At 39.0% G+C, this 15,161-nt stretch overlaps 1 protein-coding gene across 1 annotated transcript in view; it reads right to left on the bottom strand.

Moving 5' to 3' along the window:
- LOC142660173 (mucin-2-like) overlaps positions 1–15,161 on the bottom strand; it is a 93,382-nt gene that overhangs the window by 52,427 nt on the left and 25,794 nt on the right. The window contains exons 13-27 of the mRNA XM_075836754.1: positions 14,722–14,886; positions 13,991–14,085; positions 12,768–12,894; positions 12,226–12,481; positions 10,971–11,017; positions 9,962–10,062; positions 8,420–8,571; positions 8,083–8,221; positions 6,062–6,172; positions 5,805–5,984; positions 4,255–4,494; positions 2,673–2,829; positions 1,923–2,054; positions 1,588–1,735; positions 578–618 (exon numbers count right to left, since the gene is read on the bottom strand). Coding sequence (XP_075692869.1) covers positions 578–618; positions 1,588–1,735; positions 1,923–2,054; positions 2,673–2,829; positions 4,255–4,494; positions 5,805–5,984; positions 6,062–6,172; positions 8,083–8,221; positions 8,420–8,571; positions 9,962–10,062; positions 10,971–11,017; positions 12,226–12,481; positions 12,768–12,894; positions 13,991–14,085; positions 14,722–14,886 — 2,091 coding nt within the window. The remainder of the gene's footprint in view (positions 1–577; positions 619–1,587; positions 1,736–1,922; positions 2,055–2,672; positions 2,830–4,254; positions 4,495–5,804; positions 5,985–6,061; positions 6,173–8,082; positions 8,222–8,419; positions 8,572–9,961; positions 10,063–10,970; positions 11,018–12,225; positions 12,482–12,767; positions 12,895–13,990; positions 14,086–14,721; positions 14,887–15,161) is intronic.

Here is a 15,161-nt window from a genome sequence, read left to right as displayed (position 1 = left end):
CAGAAACAGCGTAACTCACTGTGCTACGCTGTTTCCGTAACTCCCATAGAACTGAACAATAGTTACGGTAACAATGTAGCTCGCATGCTACGCTGCTTCCGTAACTACCATTCACTACTATGGGAGTTACGGAAACAGCGGAGCTCAGTGAGTTACGCTGTTTCTGTAACTCCTGACCATGTCCCGACCATGTAATCAGGAAGTGGCCCGGGAGTCAACGTAAGCATAAAAAGCTAGAACGGGATTTAGATGGCCCCATTCTAGAGATAGGTGCGGGTCCCAGAGGTGGGACCCGCATCTATCTGATGTTTATGACACATCCTGCATAAATGTCCTTCATGGGAAAACCCCTTTAATCACCATTAAGTAATAGTGCCATATTTTAGAAAATGTTTCTACATGTTCATGCATGAAATACATTAAAAGGATGGGTTGTGTTGTACCCAGTGCAGGGCCTGAAGAAGCAGTGCATGACTTTTTGTGGAGAATCCCTTTAAATTCTATGTGTCATAGAAGTTACAGCATAAATATATATATATAAATTGCTTTATTTTTGAGAAATTAATTTAAGAGATACCTAGTTTTTCACAGTCAATGTTTTCATTCGACGAGCAGACACTAAAACAAGAGAAAACAATTCTAAGTGCAAGATAAATATATCTTTATTATAAATACCAGAAAACGAAATAAATGCAAAATTCCCCTTTTTAATATTTTGGACTATTCATTTAAATCATATTTCGTGTACCAGATGGTCAGATAGTTGTGCACATTCTTGAGCTATTTTATAATGAACCAGGCAGGAAAGTCTTAATTTAAAAAAAAAATAAAATAAAGGAATGCTGGTACTACCCACTGCAATTTGGTTTTAGTGTCAGACCATACGCTTAGTCAGATAGGGGAAATAGCCGTCTTCTAACTGCATTTACAGTTAAGGACAATAATGAGCTTATTGGTTTTCATGGGTGACTATGTTGGTTTGCTACTCTACACTACAGTATATTAGTGTATATGTGCAACTAGAAGGGACTGTAGCTGTGACATTAGACTACTGCTTGTTCGGATGACTAACAAATAAATTTTTGTTTGTGAATTAAGAATTATTAAGATGAAATAATTGGTACATATAGAGCTGGATTATAGGGAGGGCACGCAGGACACATGTGGGGTCTCCACCACCTTGAGGACTCTCCTTGCTCAGGGTCTCTCTTTCAATTTGCCCTGCCCAACATTTTCCAGTTACGCCCCCTGGCAGTCACGATTTGGCTAGTGTATCGATTGCTCATATTTGGAAACCCCACCTCTTGGAAAAATGGAGTCCTTTGATGTTTGGTGATCCTATCCAGCTGAAAATCCTACTAAGCTGAAAATAGATGAATGGGTGGCCACGCATGCATATAAGTCCTGAGTTTAAACTAGTCACTGGCTTGGCTGTCTCCATAGCTCCTATAGTGTACAGTAAAGAGGGCAAGGGGCATGCAGAGCCATCTCTCCGATATGTGTCTGTGATAGGGATTAGGTGGGATTTGACTTCAGAGGTGGGATAAGTTATCCCAACAAACGTGTTGCCCCGTAAACTTTTCTTACCATTTATGACATTTCATATAATGAGGAACTTCTGCTCCAGACTTGTAATGAACATCATTATAATAGCAACCACATTCCTCCTTTGTCACACATTTCTTGTTTGCCTCATCGAAAATAGGCTTATCCTTTGGGCAAGTTGGGTAACAGCCTTAAACCACAAACATTCATTTCAATTAAAAATATACAATTTATTATCTAGGGTTTCAAATAGAAAAAAATTGAAATTACAAGTAGAAATGTGAATTCTGCACAGATACTGTTTACATTATGTCACTACTTTAATTACCTATCTAACGTATAAGGGAAAAAAATTACAATTGCTACGGGTCACTTACCTTCCAGATAAGTAATGGTGACATTTGTATAGATGTTGTTAATTGAACGGCATGTTTGTACACTGTGATTGCCACATGGGTGATAATGCCACTCACATTCCCCCTTAAGGTTGTAGTAGTCACAAAATATGGCTAAAATAAAACAAAACCATCCTATTTACATACAATGATATGTAATCATATGATATATGTTACTTTATAGTTATAGGTGTACTGTAGTTCCAATTTTATATAAATTATTAGATTTTGTAACAAGAGGAAGAAACATCATTTTAATGGCTGATGGTTTATCAGGAAATTGTACTTAGGAGTGAATGAGACTAAGGGGTTTGCTTGACTCTGAATCAGTTTAAAGGGAGGAGCTTAAGTGAAGGCTTTAAACTATCACAGAAATGAATGTGTGATCTGCTAAATTATGTTTTTTTTCACCAGGGCTACACAGAGGTGGAACCCCTAATTAATTTTCATCAGCAACCATTTTATTCATGAGCAACGGTGGATCACTATGTAAGTTATATAAAGAAACTAATTACTATAGCACAAAATATATTTATTTTATTATTCTACAATAGCCAGGCTAAATATGGAGAAAATAATATTTTGCCTACCTGCTCCCATACAGACAGCTGACTATTTAGCAATTTTCAAATATATAATCAGATTTTAAATAGGTCAAAAACCCAAATGATACAAATCCTTTCCCTTGTAGATATGATTGCTTATGGTAAATCTAGGTGCTTCTAGACTCACGGCATACGTCTGGTGTTCTCCAGTAGACACAGGCTTCGGCTTTGGTACATTCCTGAGCATAGGCTCCAACCGCAGTACAAAAGCATTCACAGTCTCCCCCGCTGTCACATGAGCAGGCATCATGTACACAGGCCTCATAAAATGGTTTTGGATCAACCTAGAATAATAATTATAGATCTTATTTTTTCAGGATGTACAACAATTAAAATGCAATTCAATTTATTCAAAAAAAATTCAGACGCAAAAATATATTAAAGCCACTTATATCTTAAAGAAGCAAAACGTCCAAAAAAAATTGGCTTACCAGATGTTTTATTCTATGGTTAGCCGCTACATTCCGGGCCACCATTGTGTCACTTTTTCCATTCTGGCCACCCAAATCCTACAGTGTTGGCTGTAGGCACCGGAGATCAGTCTCCTAATGAAAGTCTTTAAGACTCATATCAAGACTCATAGACTTGCATTGAGAGACTAAATTCCGGTCCCTACCGCAGACGCTGTATGATTCAGGTAGTCAGAAAAGAGATCACATCACCTAACAGTGGCCGGCGCAAAGCAGCTAATGGTAAAATAACTTGTTATCTGTAAGGAATGAAAGAAAGATTTGCCTCATGGTGCAGAAATCCCAAAGGTTAAAGGTACTAACAGATACAGGTGTAATAAACGCCCTCATTTGAGACAGTTGTGCGACAACCACGCACAACTCTGATTAAGGGCATAGAAGTGATGAGGTTGCAGCTACTTCCTACCCAGTGGGTCACCAGGGCTCCACTGCATACTTTTGTATTCAAGTAGAAAAAAGAAGGAAGCTAAAAAGCACTACTAATAAAAAACTAAAATAAGCGTGGTTTATAAACACAAAGAATCGCCAAAGAGACATTAAATGACGTCATCAGCCACTTCGAAGACCATGTGAAAAGAAATGCAGGCAAAAGTATAGTACATGCAATACATATAAAACGTTCAGATACACAGTGCCTGGGTATAGATGGTTAAAAATAATACATAAATATTTGATTTATAATAATAAAACACAATGTATGTAAAAAGATGGGGAGGTTAACATATTGCATGAGGTTAGTGTTAAAGCGCTCAGGCTGGAACGCTGAACGGCCGTTAGATAAGTAAATTCTCACATGAGGATTTAGTTTTTAATATATATGGTCTGATGAAGATGCTGGTTGGGTGTCGAAATGCGTCACCCTATTAAAGGCTGGATTATTACTAAAAAACAATGTGACTATTTATTCTTGAGGATGAAGTAGCGATATTTAGCTTCCTTTTTTTCTACTTGAATACAATAGTAAAGTAAGGCACCTGGAAAGCCAATACACCTCAGTACATTTGGATTCATCACATTTACAAAAAGCGGGGGGCATACCATTTTTTTTGCTGGTGTGCTTCTTTAAGGTTATTAATGAAAGTCCAGCCCCTGTATTTCGGGTGCATTGTCCTCCACTTGGCAGTCCTATTATGTAACCATAGCCTTGCACTATACATATCTCTAATGTATTTTTTATTTTTTCATTTTTGACCCAAAAGTGATATTTACATTTAATTATTTCTCGTGTAAGCTCTGTACCTTGCTGTGGCAGATTTTGAATGCTTGACTCTTGATAAGACCACATTGTTTCTCAGCCCAAGAATGACGATGAGGATTCTGACTGCAGGGGTTGACTACATCTGTCGCATCAGGACATGTGGCGTCCACCTTCCAGCTGTTTCCAAATTCCAAAGCATCAATGACTTGTATCATGTGTCTGGTTTTAAAATCATTTTGGGAATTATCATCAAAGTTGCCACACAAACCACAAAGTTTTCCCTGGAGAAAAACAAAACAATTACTTTGAAATGTGTGTTTCTAAATTGAATGGTACCAACATCACCTCATTATACTCACTTTCTACATGTATACCTCACATCATAGGGGATCACTGGGTGGTTTATGGATTAGTTATAATATTCTTGGTATTATCCCTAGCAGTCTAGAGGGGTTTGGGTGTTACTACTTAAAGAGGCTCTGTCACCAGATTTTGCAACCCCTATCTGCTATTGCAGCAGATAGGCGCTGCAATGTAGATTACAGTAACGTTTTTATCTTTAAAAAACGAGCATTTTTGGCCAAGTTATGACCATTTTTGTATTTATGCAAATGAGGCTTGCAAAAGTACAACTGGGCGTGTTGAAAAGTAAAAGTACAACTGGGCGTGTATTATGTGCGTACATCGGGGCGTTTTTACTTCTTTTACTAGCTGGGCGTTCTGACGAGAAGTATCATCCACTTCTCTTCAGAACGCCCAGCATCTGACAGTGCAGATCTGTGACGTCACTTCCCCAGGTCCTGCATCGTGTCAGACGACCGAGGACACATCGGCACCAGATGATTCTGCAGCAGCATCGACGTTTGCAGGTAAGTCGATGTAGCTACTTACCTGCAAACGCTGATGCTGCTGCAGAATCATCTGTAGCCTCTGGTGCCGATGTGTCCTCGCTCGTCTGACACGATGCAGGACCTGGGGAAGTGACGTCACAGCGTGATCTGCCAGAAGCTGGGCGTTCTGAAGAGAAGTGGATGATACTTCTCGTCAGAACGCCCAGCTAGTAAAAGTAGTAAACACGCCCCGATGTACGCACATAATACACGCCCAGTTATACTTTTACTTTTCAACACGCCCAGTTGTACTTTTGCAAGCCTCATTTGCATAAATACGAAAATGGTCATAACTTGGCCAAAAATGCTCGTTTTTTAAAAATAAAAACGTTACTGTAATCTACATTGCAGCGCCGATCTGCTGCAATAGCAGATAGGGGTTGCAAAATCTGGTGACAGAGCCTCTTTAATATCACAGTTTGTTGGATAGTGAAGGGGCTAATGGTAATAGCCATGAGGCTCTGGGGTTGTTATGAATTAAAACTTGATTTTTGGGTAGGAGGTTAAAGCTTAATATTCTTGGAGGTTTAGGATGTTGAAGGGGTTAATGGTATTATCGGTGGTTGTTTAGGGCAGTAAACAGACAGACGGCTAAAATTCTAAGTGTCTTGGTGCAGAAGTAGGGTTTTGAGTATTGTTTCTTTTCCTATTCTAGAAAACCAATGACCCCCTCACAGATAAGAATAATGATATCATCTTACCTTATATGCAGGTGACACCTTAATGAAAATGGTGGTTTTCTTGTCCCAAATCAGAAGAATACCATTACTTGCTTCAATGACCCAATAAATTCCCACTTCACGCGTTAGATAGTCCACGCGTTTTCCACCTTCTCCAACTGTCTTCACTACATGTTTTTCTGATAATTTCAGCATAGTATTCTAAAATATATACAATAAAATCAATAATTCCCTGAAAACAATATTCATATACTCTTTCATGTTGTCTCTCTACATACCCCAAGAAAGACTTTGACAGACTTTGAACATGTAACTCCAGTGGTCCCACATGGGATATTTTCTGTTAGGACGCTGAAGCTGCCACCAGAATTGTCAGTCTCACAATAGTCCTAGAATTAATTTGAAGGATAGATGTGAAATTTTACCATTTATAGAGGGACCTTCAATGAACTAATTTCATTATCTGTTTAATTACCTAAAGAGAACCTTTCACCTGCCCATACATGTGCAGCTGAGTACAGCATGTAATAGGCAGGGCTGCACAAACCCTGGGGCACTTTAAAAATTTTCCTATCTTCCTCCGTTATTTAGATATTGGTACCATTATATTTGGCGCCCGACATTTAAATAACCCCCTGAACTGTCAATGGTGCGTGTAATTGGCAAGGGGCGTGTAATATTGCTGTGACACTGTCCAATCAGCTATGGACAGTGCCACAGCAATAGCTGGATAGAGGAGAGCGGTAACGCGCACGCTCTCACTATTCAGCTCTCGGCAGACAAGGACGACAAAACTGTGTGACCTCTCATGAGAGATCACACTGTCTTGTCTGCTGAGAGCTTAAGAGTGAGTGAGAGCATGCGCGCGCACAGCTCCGTGCTGCGCTTACGCACGCACACGCTATCCTCTCTCCAGCTCCTGCTGTGACACTGTCCGTAGCTGATTGGACAGTCACAGCGATGTTACACGCCCCCTTGCCAATTACACGCCCTATTGACAGTCCAGGGGTTTATTTAAATATCGGGCGCCAAATATAACGGCACCGCTATCTAAATACTGGAGGAAGATAGGAAAAAAATGTAACGTGCCCCAGGGTTTGTGCAGCCTTGCCTATTACATGCTGCACTCAGCTGCACATACTCAGAAATGATACATAACAATGTTATGGTGGTTTTGACTCCCAAATATATATCTTTTACTGTGATAGTGATTAGTTCATTCAATAACCTGAATTCAAATACAGGCCAAAATGTATATTAATATAAGTGTAAGAAAAATAACGTTCCAAACACATGGACGGTAAGTATTGAATTTAGTACAATGGATATTGTGTATCAGACATCAGATTTTGCATCAGACATAAAGGAAGGTAAAACAAACAGTAAATCAGCTGTAAATCAGAGTCAGTTCATGCAACAACTTACTTATCAATGTAACTAAATAGTTCCTGCACGTGTACTGCGCCTCACACTAAAGGTTCCCTTTAAAGTGAATGTCCACACTTGAGCACCATTTTGTTTTTTCATAATCTAAATAAGTCCAAAATTTCCCCATATATATTTATAGCTGTTAGTTTTATTTTTCCATATGGATCAAAAGATCAAAGGGGTTGTCCTGCAACAAACATTTATCAATTATCCACTGGGACCCCCAGCGATCACAAAAACAAGGGTCCTGCATTTTCCGTTTGAATGGAGCGCTCCGCTATCTCCATCAGTCCCATAGAGAATAAATGGAGCAATAGTGTGCACGCATGATCGGCCCTTCATTCAAACGGGGGAAACAGGACCCTAATTCTCATGATCACTGGAGATCTCAGCGGTGGGGCCCACAGCAAACATACATTTAACAATTATCCTGTGGACAAATGTTTTTTCGTGGGACAACCCTTGGCTACCTGCAGCCGTCACTAGTATTCAGCCGCATACTGTTGTTTTATTGAGTTCAATTTGTGAACAGTATGCAGTAAACTGCTAAATTTCCCCTTGTGGTGGCTGTAGGTAACCAGATGTTTATTTGGGGATTTGAAGCTCTGTAACAGAAAAATGAAGCTCCAACTGCTATACAGTTATATTAAGAAATGAATCAGCACCAAATTTTGGAACTAAAAACTACATTATGCTAAAAAGGTGGAGATTTGCTTTAAGGAAATACAGTGAAACCGCTCCAAAAGACCACCTCTTTGAGGAGATCACCCACCTAACTAGACCATATGTCCTTAAAAAAAAGAATTTAACAATGCAAGGATATGTTAGTAGGTCATCAATTATTAACATGATCACATATTGGATCAATTACCTGGGCAGCCACAAATTCACAATTCCCATCAAAGTCATACATTTTATTATCAAATGAGATATAATGACCATTTCCATAGATTGTACATGTTCCATGGCAGATCGTATTAGTACAGGTCCATCTTCCTCTCTGACATAGGCTGTAAATGAATACACACAGTGACATTAAACGTATCACCAAATATCTCGTCATAGAAAGCTTCATAAATCTAATAATCTCTCAACAGAATTACAAACCATGAACGTTACATGAACTGAAATAATAGTAATAAGGAACAATAACTTTTGCTTGAGGATCAGTGCAAAACAACAGTGGTTATTATAACATATAATGTTACCATGTATTGCAGTCTACTTTGACCCGAGTTCCATGGGCAAAAATGTCTTCATTATGGACACAAGGACATCTGTCTTCAGGGGCACAGCCACCGGTGCCGTCATCTAGAAGTCCATTGGGGCAAACACAACCTGAGATGCACTCTGTCTGGAACTACATTAACAACACACAAATCAATATGTTATATGGACACTTACTTTTCAAACAACTTATGCTGATCTAATAGTTTATCTGATATAGATCAAATTAGTTATTTACTTACTGTTAAAATGTATTTATTTTCCCTATGAAAATTCTATGTAAAGTTACTGAAACTAGGTGTCTCAGTAATATGCTGTCCACCCCATGTTGTCAAGCAAAATGTATCATTAGTAGCAGACGGACTGTAGAAGGTGGGGGGGGTCTTTTTACTGCCTGCCAATATAAGTCTATGGAGAGGGGAGGGAGAGACGGGGGAGGGAGCAAAGAGAGAAAAGGACGCAGACTTGTTGCCCAGACAAGTCAATGGAGAGGAGAGGGGGGAGGCAAGAGCATAGTAAGAAAAACACAGACAGATGTGCTGAAGCTTCCTGGTAAGTGTCACTTCTTACCTTATTCTCAGCTGCACAACTCATTACTGCTGTATGATGTCATCCAAGCTGCTGGAGCTTATATATATATATATATATATATATATATATATATATATATGTGTGTGTGTGTGTGTGTGTGTGTGTGTGTGTGTGTGTGTGTGTGTGAGAGACAGGAGAGCAGTATTCTCTTTTATGCGTGCAGTGTATCGAAAATATGATAGTTGTTAGGCTTCACCCACTAGCACAGAGAAACCGAGAATTAGAGATCGAGCCTTCAGGGGGTAAACTGCTAAAAAATGCAGAATACAACTCATATAATGGGCAGAAATAGTGTTATTCCTCGTTTACACACATATGGCAACTTATTCTGAAAAGTTATCTGAAAAGTTAGGTACGCTATAAACATTTCAGCTACCTATATAATAGTGAAGCAGTGATTATTTTATAATGTTGTCATGTACATTAACATACATTACATGGATAGTTCTAATATATTAGCACATGCTGTGTGTGTTTAATTATAACACTTCTTACACTTTAATACATATTCATACCTCATATTCTTCATACCTCATATACTGTACATAAGGCCATATACCGTACACAAAAGAGGAAGATCATGTGGAGCCCTTCAAGAGAGGGAGCCCAGTCCTGGTTGGTTCCATCCTTTTTGCAAATGGGTGACACTAATCTGTGCAGGACGCCCCTCTTCAAAGGAACAGCAATGTGTTCAAACAAGAGGATGGGGAATTTTCAAAAGTCATGGAAAGAATGGGGAGAGGAAAGCAAACCAACTGTTCTTGGTGGCAAAACGAGGCACCATAATAGGAGCCAAATTTTGATCTTTGCTACGTGGCCCGTCTTTTCTATGTATACTACTGACATATAGATTTTAGAGTGAAATTCTAGACAGAAAGTCCAGTTTGTTATTTGGCAATATAAAAAGAATATAAAATACAATATCAGCTTACATATTCAATACTCAGAGTCTTGCAGCTTCTGCGAATTGGTGCACCTGAACCCATAGACTTACTCTTGTTACAGTCAAAGTAAACTTTTTCTCCAGGACAAGCTGTAAAAAAAGGTTAAGATTAGGGCTTAAAAAATGTGAAGAATTATATGTTACCAAATCTAGTGCGGAGTAAATGATACATTCTCATTATTTTATCAACTACATGCAATGGTTTAATTATTTTTAGTTTAGATCTAAATAGGACTGAATGGGCCTTAGTACACAAAAAGTCTGTGTTCCCAAATAGAAGGAGAGACTGGATAGTTTCTCCCACGGTGGTATCAATATTAACCTACATTTCCTATCATTTCTTGTTTTTAACCTGTTAAAAAATAAAATAAAAAATTCATAGTAAGCCTATAGCAGAGGAAGGTCACGAGACACCTTTAAGACAACAGATGGTATTAAAAGAGGAAAATCCTTATTTTTTATTTGACACATTTATTTACTAGTACCAAATCTTGCTTTATGCGTACAGGCAAGGATTTAAGTATGGAAGGAGAGATTCTCTCAGTGTGATTGAGTGGTAGGAAGAGCTGAGGATTAAAGACCCTCTTGGTGACTGGATGGCAGAGAAAGCAGCTATGTGAGAGCTAATATGGTTGACAGGGGTAGTGGTAAGGCAGCTACTTCCTATCCCAAATACTGAAGGCAAGTCTGGAGCACACACATAATGTATTCAGGGATTAAGGAGCACAATCAAGATTTGCCTGGCTATAAACTTTAACTACGTAATTCTACTACTTCAGGCTGTGCTGAATTCTACTTTAAGTAGTTTAATGTGGAGATCATAATGTAAGACATATAACAGAGGATTGTCAATGATGCAATTTGTTATGGGTTCTCACTGATCTAACCTTTGTCTTTTGTCATTTTAAAGGAGCATTTGTATTCAATAAATGGAATAGCAAAGTTAATAGATGGTGAGATATAAGTAATTTTTAAGAATTGATTATGTTCTTTCTTACTTTTATTGATTTGATCAATGCAGACAAGTTTTCCATTTTGGCAGATGCTATTAGGAGGAAAGACATTATTAAAGATATACAGTCTACTAAAGTGCTAAAAGTTTCTGTTAAATAAATATATTACTGTACAATATCTCTAACATATATTTTTGCAGGGTTATTTAAAGGGGTTGTCCGGGCATGGGGCTATTTTTCATACTGATGACCTATCCACAGGACAGGTCATCAGTAAATGATTGTTGGGGGTCCGACACCTGGACCCCGCACCGATCAGCTGTTCCAGCTGCCCCTGGGCACTGGATATTATGTAGTGCCCTGTTTCAGAAGCAGATGGCTCCATACACTGCATAGCGGCTGTGCTGCAGTACTGCAACTCTGCACCTATTCACTTGAATAGGAACAGAGCTACAGTACTGCAGCACGGCCGCTATGCTGTGACCGCGGCCATCTTCTTCCAGCACAGACATCCGATGCCTGGAGACAGCCGGAACAGCTGATCAGTGCAGGATGCGTTTCTCGGACTCCCACCGATCATATTCTTTCCAATTTCCAATTTTTTTAAATTTTTTGGACCCCCAGGAACTTAGATGCAAGTCATGTAAGAACATGCTTATCAAAGTCCTTCTATTAATAAAAAATGTTGGCAAAAATTATAAAGCTTTTGTAGTGGTGGGCAACTGGTGGTCCTCAAGTGTTTGCCCTGTGGTCCTTAGTTCCACCCTTCCATCCGTGTACTATACAGTGCAGAGCGCATTGTGTGTACTCTCATTCGCATGGACCTTGGTAATAACTGTGTTGTAGATTTTTCAGACAAAGACCAAGACCCCAGACAATTACATTTTGACTGTATAATGTAAGCATCAGTAGCACTAATATAGTGGCTTCTTGCTTATACACATTTACATGATCCGCCATGAATATTTGAGTGGGGGAAATCCAACTGTGGACATCCTCACCGATTCCCAGTAGCAGAAGACAATGAAGGTTTGAGGGATATGAGACCCCCATAATGTGGTAGGTTGAACCCCACTGGTGTACTGGAAGCACCTCTAAGATCTGTCATGCATTATTATTATTATTATTATTATTATTATTATTGTAACATATCATCAACCCAAAGCATAATGTTATACTAATTCATTAAAGTTGAATGTATATCTTATATCTTTGGAATCTAGACTGTTTAATAAATGTTAGTATTATATAGTAAAATATCAACTTGAAGTGCAAAACATTATTCCTGTCCCACATTTACCATTGCTTGTCCTTTGTGGTCATTGTCTCTTGAGGTTTCAGGTAAGTATCATGATAATAGCAGGAACACTTGGATATGGGTACACATTGCTCTTTCTCATTCAAATACTGCCCATCTGGACACCCACAGCCATCCACTGGTGTAAATACACTGGCACAAGTCTTCACTGCCTCTGCCAGAGATCGACAGGTTAGCTGGCATGTGGTCAAGTTATACAGATAGATCTGGCTAGAAGGGCAGGATGTAATATCCTTGTCTGTGGTGGATAAAATGGAAACATAGAATGCCATTCATTGACTCATAAAGGCAATTACATTGTTTATTACAGGTCACTTGTTATTAGCGGTACCGCTTTAAATAAGAATATGATTGATTATTTTTGGTAAATGTCTAAAATATCCTGTATTATTTTTGGTAAATGTCAAAAATAAGGAAACATTTTAAAAAAAATTTTAGAAAATCACCTTTCATAATTTACCTAAAGAAATATTATTAAACCAAAAATATATGTACATATGCCTACGGAATCAATCTGCTCTTACCACAGATTCCATTTTTCCATCCCCACAGAATGATCCCTTTAGAAGCACAGGCTCTGACGTAGGAGGAGAGGGCTGCACACATACAGTGCTCACTGTCCTTACAGTTACATGAATCATAGCGGCACCTCTGTGGGTGAAAAATAAGGGGGAGATCTATTAAATATAACATAGTTCTTTCTTATGACACTGTCTTCTTCAACAACAAAACGTGCTATTTTCTATGTTCTTCAGCAAATTGTTACCAGGCTACCATCAATATGTATAATATTTACTTCAGTCACTTAAAGTGGAACTGTCACCTCTCCTGACATGTCTGTTTTAGTAAATACTTGTATTCCCCATGAAATAACAATTTTGGATCATCTTTTCTTAGAAAACTGTTATACCCTCCCTCTGTTATTCCTCCTAGAAATGTATGAATAAATGGACTAGTGGGAATCACCATTCCCCTTGTCAGCACCGTGTGTCTCTACACTGTCTAAAACTGTCCTCTGATTGGTTTTTGACTGTGTAATTAATGAGGGGCATGGTAATACCCAGTTGTAGATTCATTTGTACATTTCCAAGAGAAATAACAAAGGAGCGGCACTATACAAAGTTGTAAGAAAAGATGTCCCAGAATTGTTAATTTATATATTAGGAAAGCTGACAGCCCCTTATTAAAAAAAAAAAAAATACACTGTAGCTCATTAATTCATGAACACTCAGAAGCCTTAGGACTCATGCACACTGCCACGGAGCCTTACAGCAGTGCAGAGAGCCCGTACGTCTCCTTTAATATGGAGCCATAAAGTGATGTTTCTAGGGGAGAATACCTCCATACAAGAAAATCGAGAATGCCCCAATTTTTTGGTTTGTCAGAAAAAAAACCTTTGTATAAAATCAGAGGCAAACTAAGGTACAGTAGAGGACTCATACACCTGTATGGCCACTCAATTACAGCCCCATACAAAACTGAGCCGTGTGCATGAGCCCTTAATCATGAAATCATATATTGGTAGGGCTGCAGCTCCCTTCTGAGTGTCACCCCCAATTCCTTCTGTCTCCTCTCCCATTAAAGCAGGGGTGGGGAACATCCTGCCTGCATGCCGTATAAGACCCGCAAAATCATTTGATCTGGCCCATTCCGGCATGCACCAGCACTCATATTTAGGAGCAGGAGGAGGGCGGACGGAGCCAAGTAGTGTCATTCACTATATATATATATATATAATAATACGTACTTTTGCATACTCAGTTGGGTCTATTGTAGAATGACACCTGGCAAAAGGAGACTCCTCATTTCCCAACTTAGAGCACCAATAGTCTGCGTAATTTTCTGCAAAGACAAACAAGCCAAACATTGAAATCAATAACTGTACAGGAACAGCTTCAAGCAAATTACCACCATGGCTTTGTTCACACTGAATAATTGGTTTCCGTTATCACAGGAGGCATGGTGGATATGAAGGATGGGTTGTATAATAAATGCTATGGATTCCATTGACTTACAATATATAGGATTTGTCAGGTTTCTGTTTTATTACAAGTAATAATAGAACAGCAGCCTACATTATTCTGGCCGTCGGAGCAATAGAAACCTTACAGAATGGACATTAGAGAGAATCTATCATTAGATTGTAGGGCACTATACCACTAGTATGTTATTATAAAGCTGGGGAATAGCATCTTATGCCCCTCAAAATTGCCCGTTTTTGCGTTTTGTCTATAAAGAGGTTATAATAGAGCGTGCGCCGTATGTAAATGACCAGAGAAGTGTCCTGAGATGAGTCTAGGTGTACTGGCCTCGGCTTCATCTGAGCACTGAGCATGTGCAGGAAGCCGTTTTACTCCTCTCAAGTCTTTCCTCTGGTAATGTACATACAGGACACGATGTAATACGAGATTTCTACAACTACAGTATATGTAAGTACACAAAATTGCTCTGATACCGTCTACATTTATTTATTCTTACTGTTCTCAATGCTGACACTGCATGGATCATCCAACCAGTCCGAAATGTCGTGACAAGCAGCCAGGGCCTTCCATGTGTTGGCAAAGGCTGACGCTGTGGCTTCTACAAGACCCCCAGATGTTGTGAAGTCATCTCCCTCCTTAGAGTTAAAGTTCCCACAAAGACCTATATTGTAAAAAGAAAAGCGATTGTCCAGAATTAGAAATACATGGCTGCTGTCTTTCAAAAGCCTCACCATACCTGTCCATGGGTTGTGTATGGTATTGCAGCTCAGCTCCACCTTACTGAATGGGGTTGAGCTGCAATACCACATGAAACCTGTGGACTGCAGCGGTGCTCTTTTTGGTAGAAAGCTGCCATGTTTTTCTAATATCGGACATCACTAATACATTTTTAAAGGGTTGTCTAAGATCAGAAAACCTTTTTTATTTTTTTTATTA

Source organism: Rhinoderma darwinii, chromosome 9 (genome assembly GCF_050947455.1).
Source record: "Rhinoderma darwinii isolate aRhiDar2 chromosome 9, aRhiDar2.hap1, whole genome shotgun sequence".
NCBI lineage: Eukaryota > Metazoa > Chordata > Amphibia > Anura > Rhinodermatidae > Rhinoderma > Rhinoderma darwinii.
This window is presented reverse-complemented; position numbering and strand designations above follow the sequence as displayed.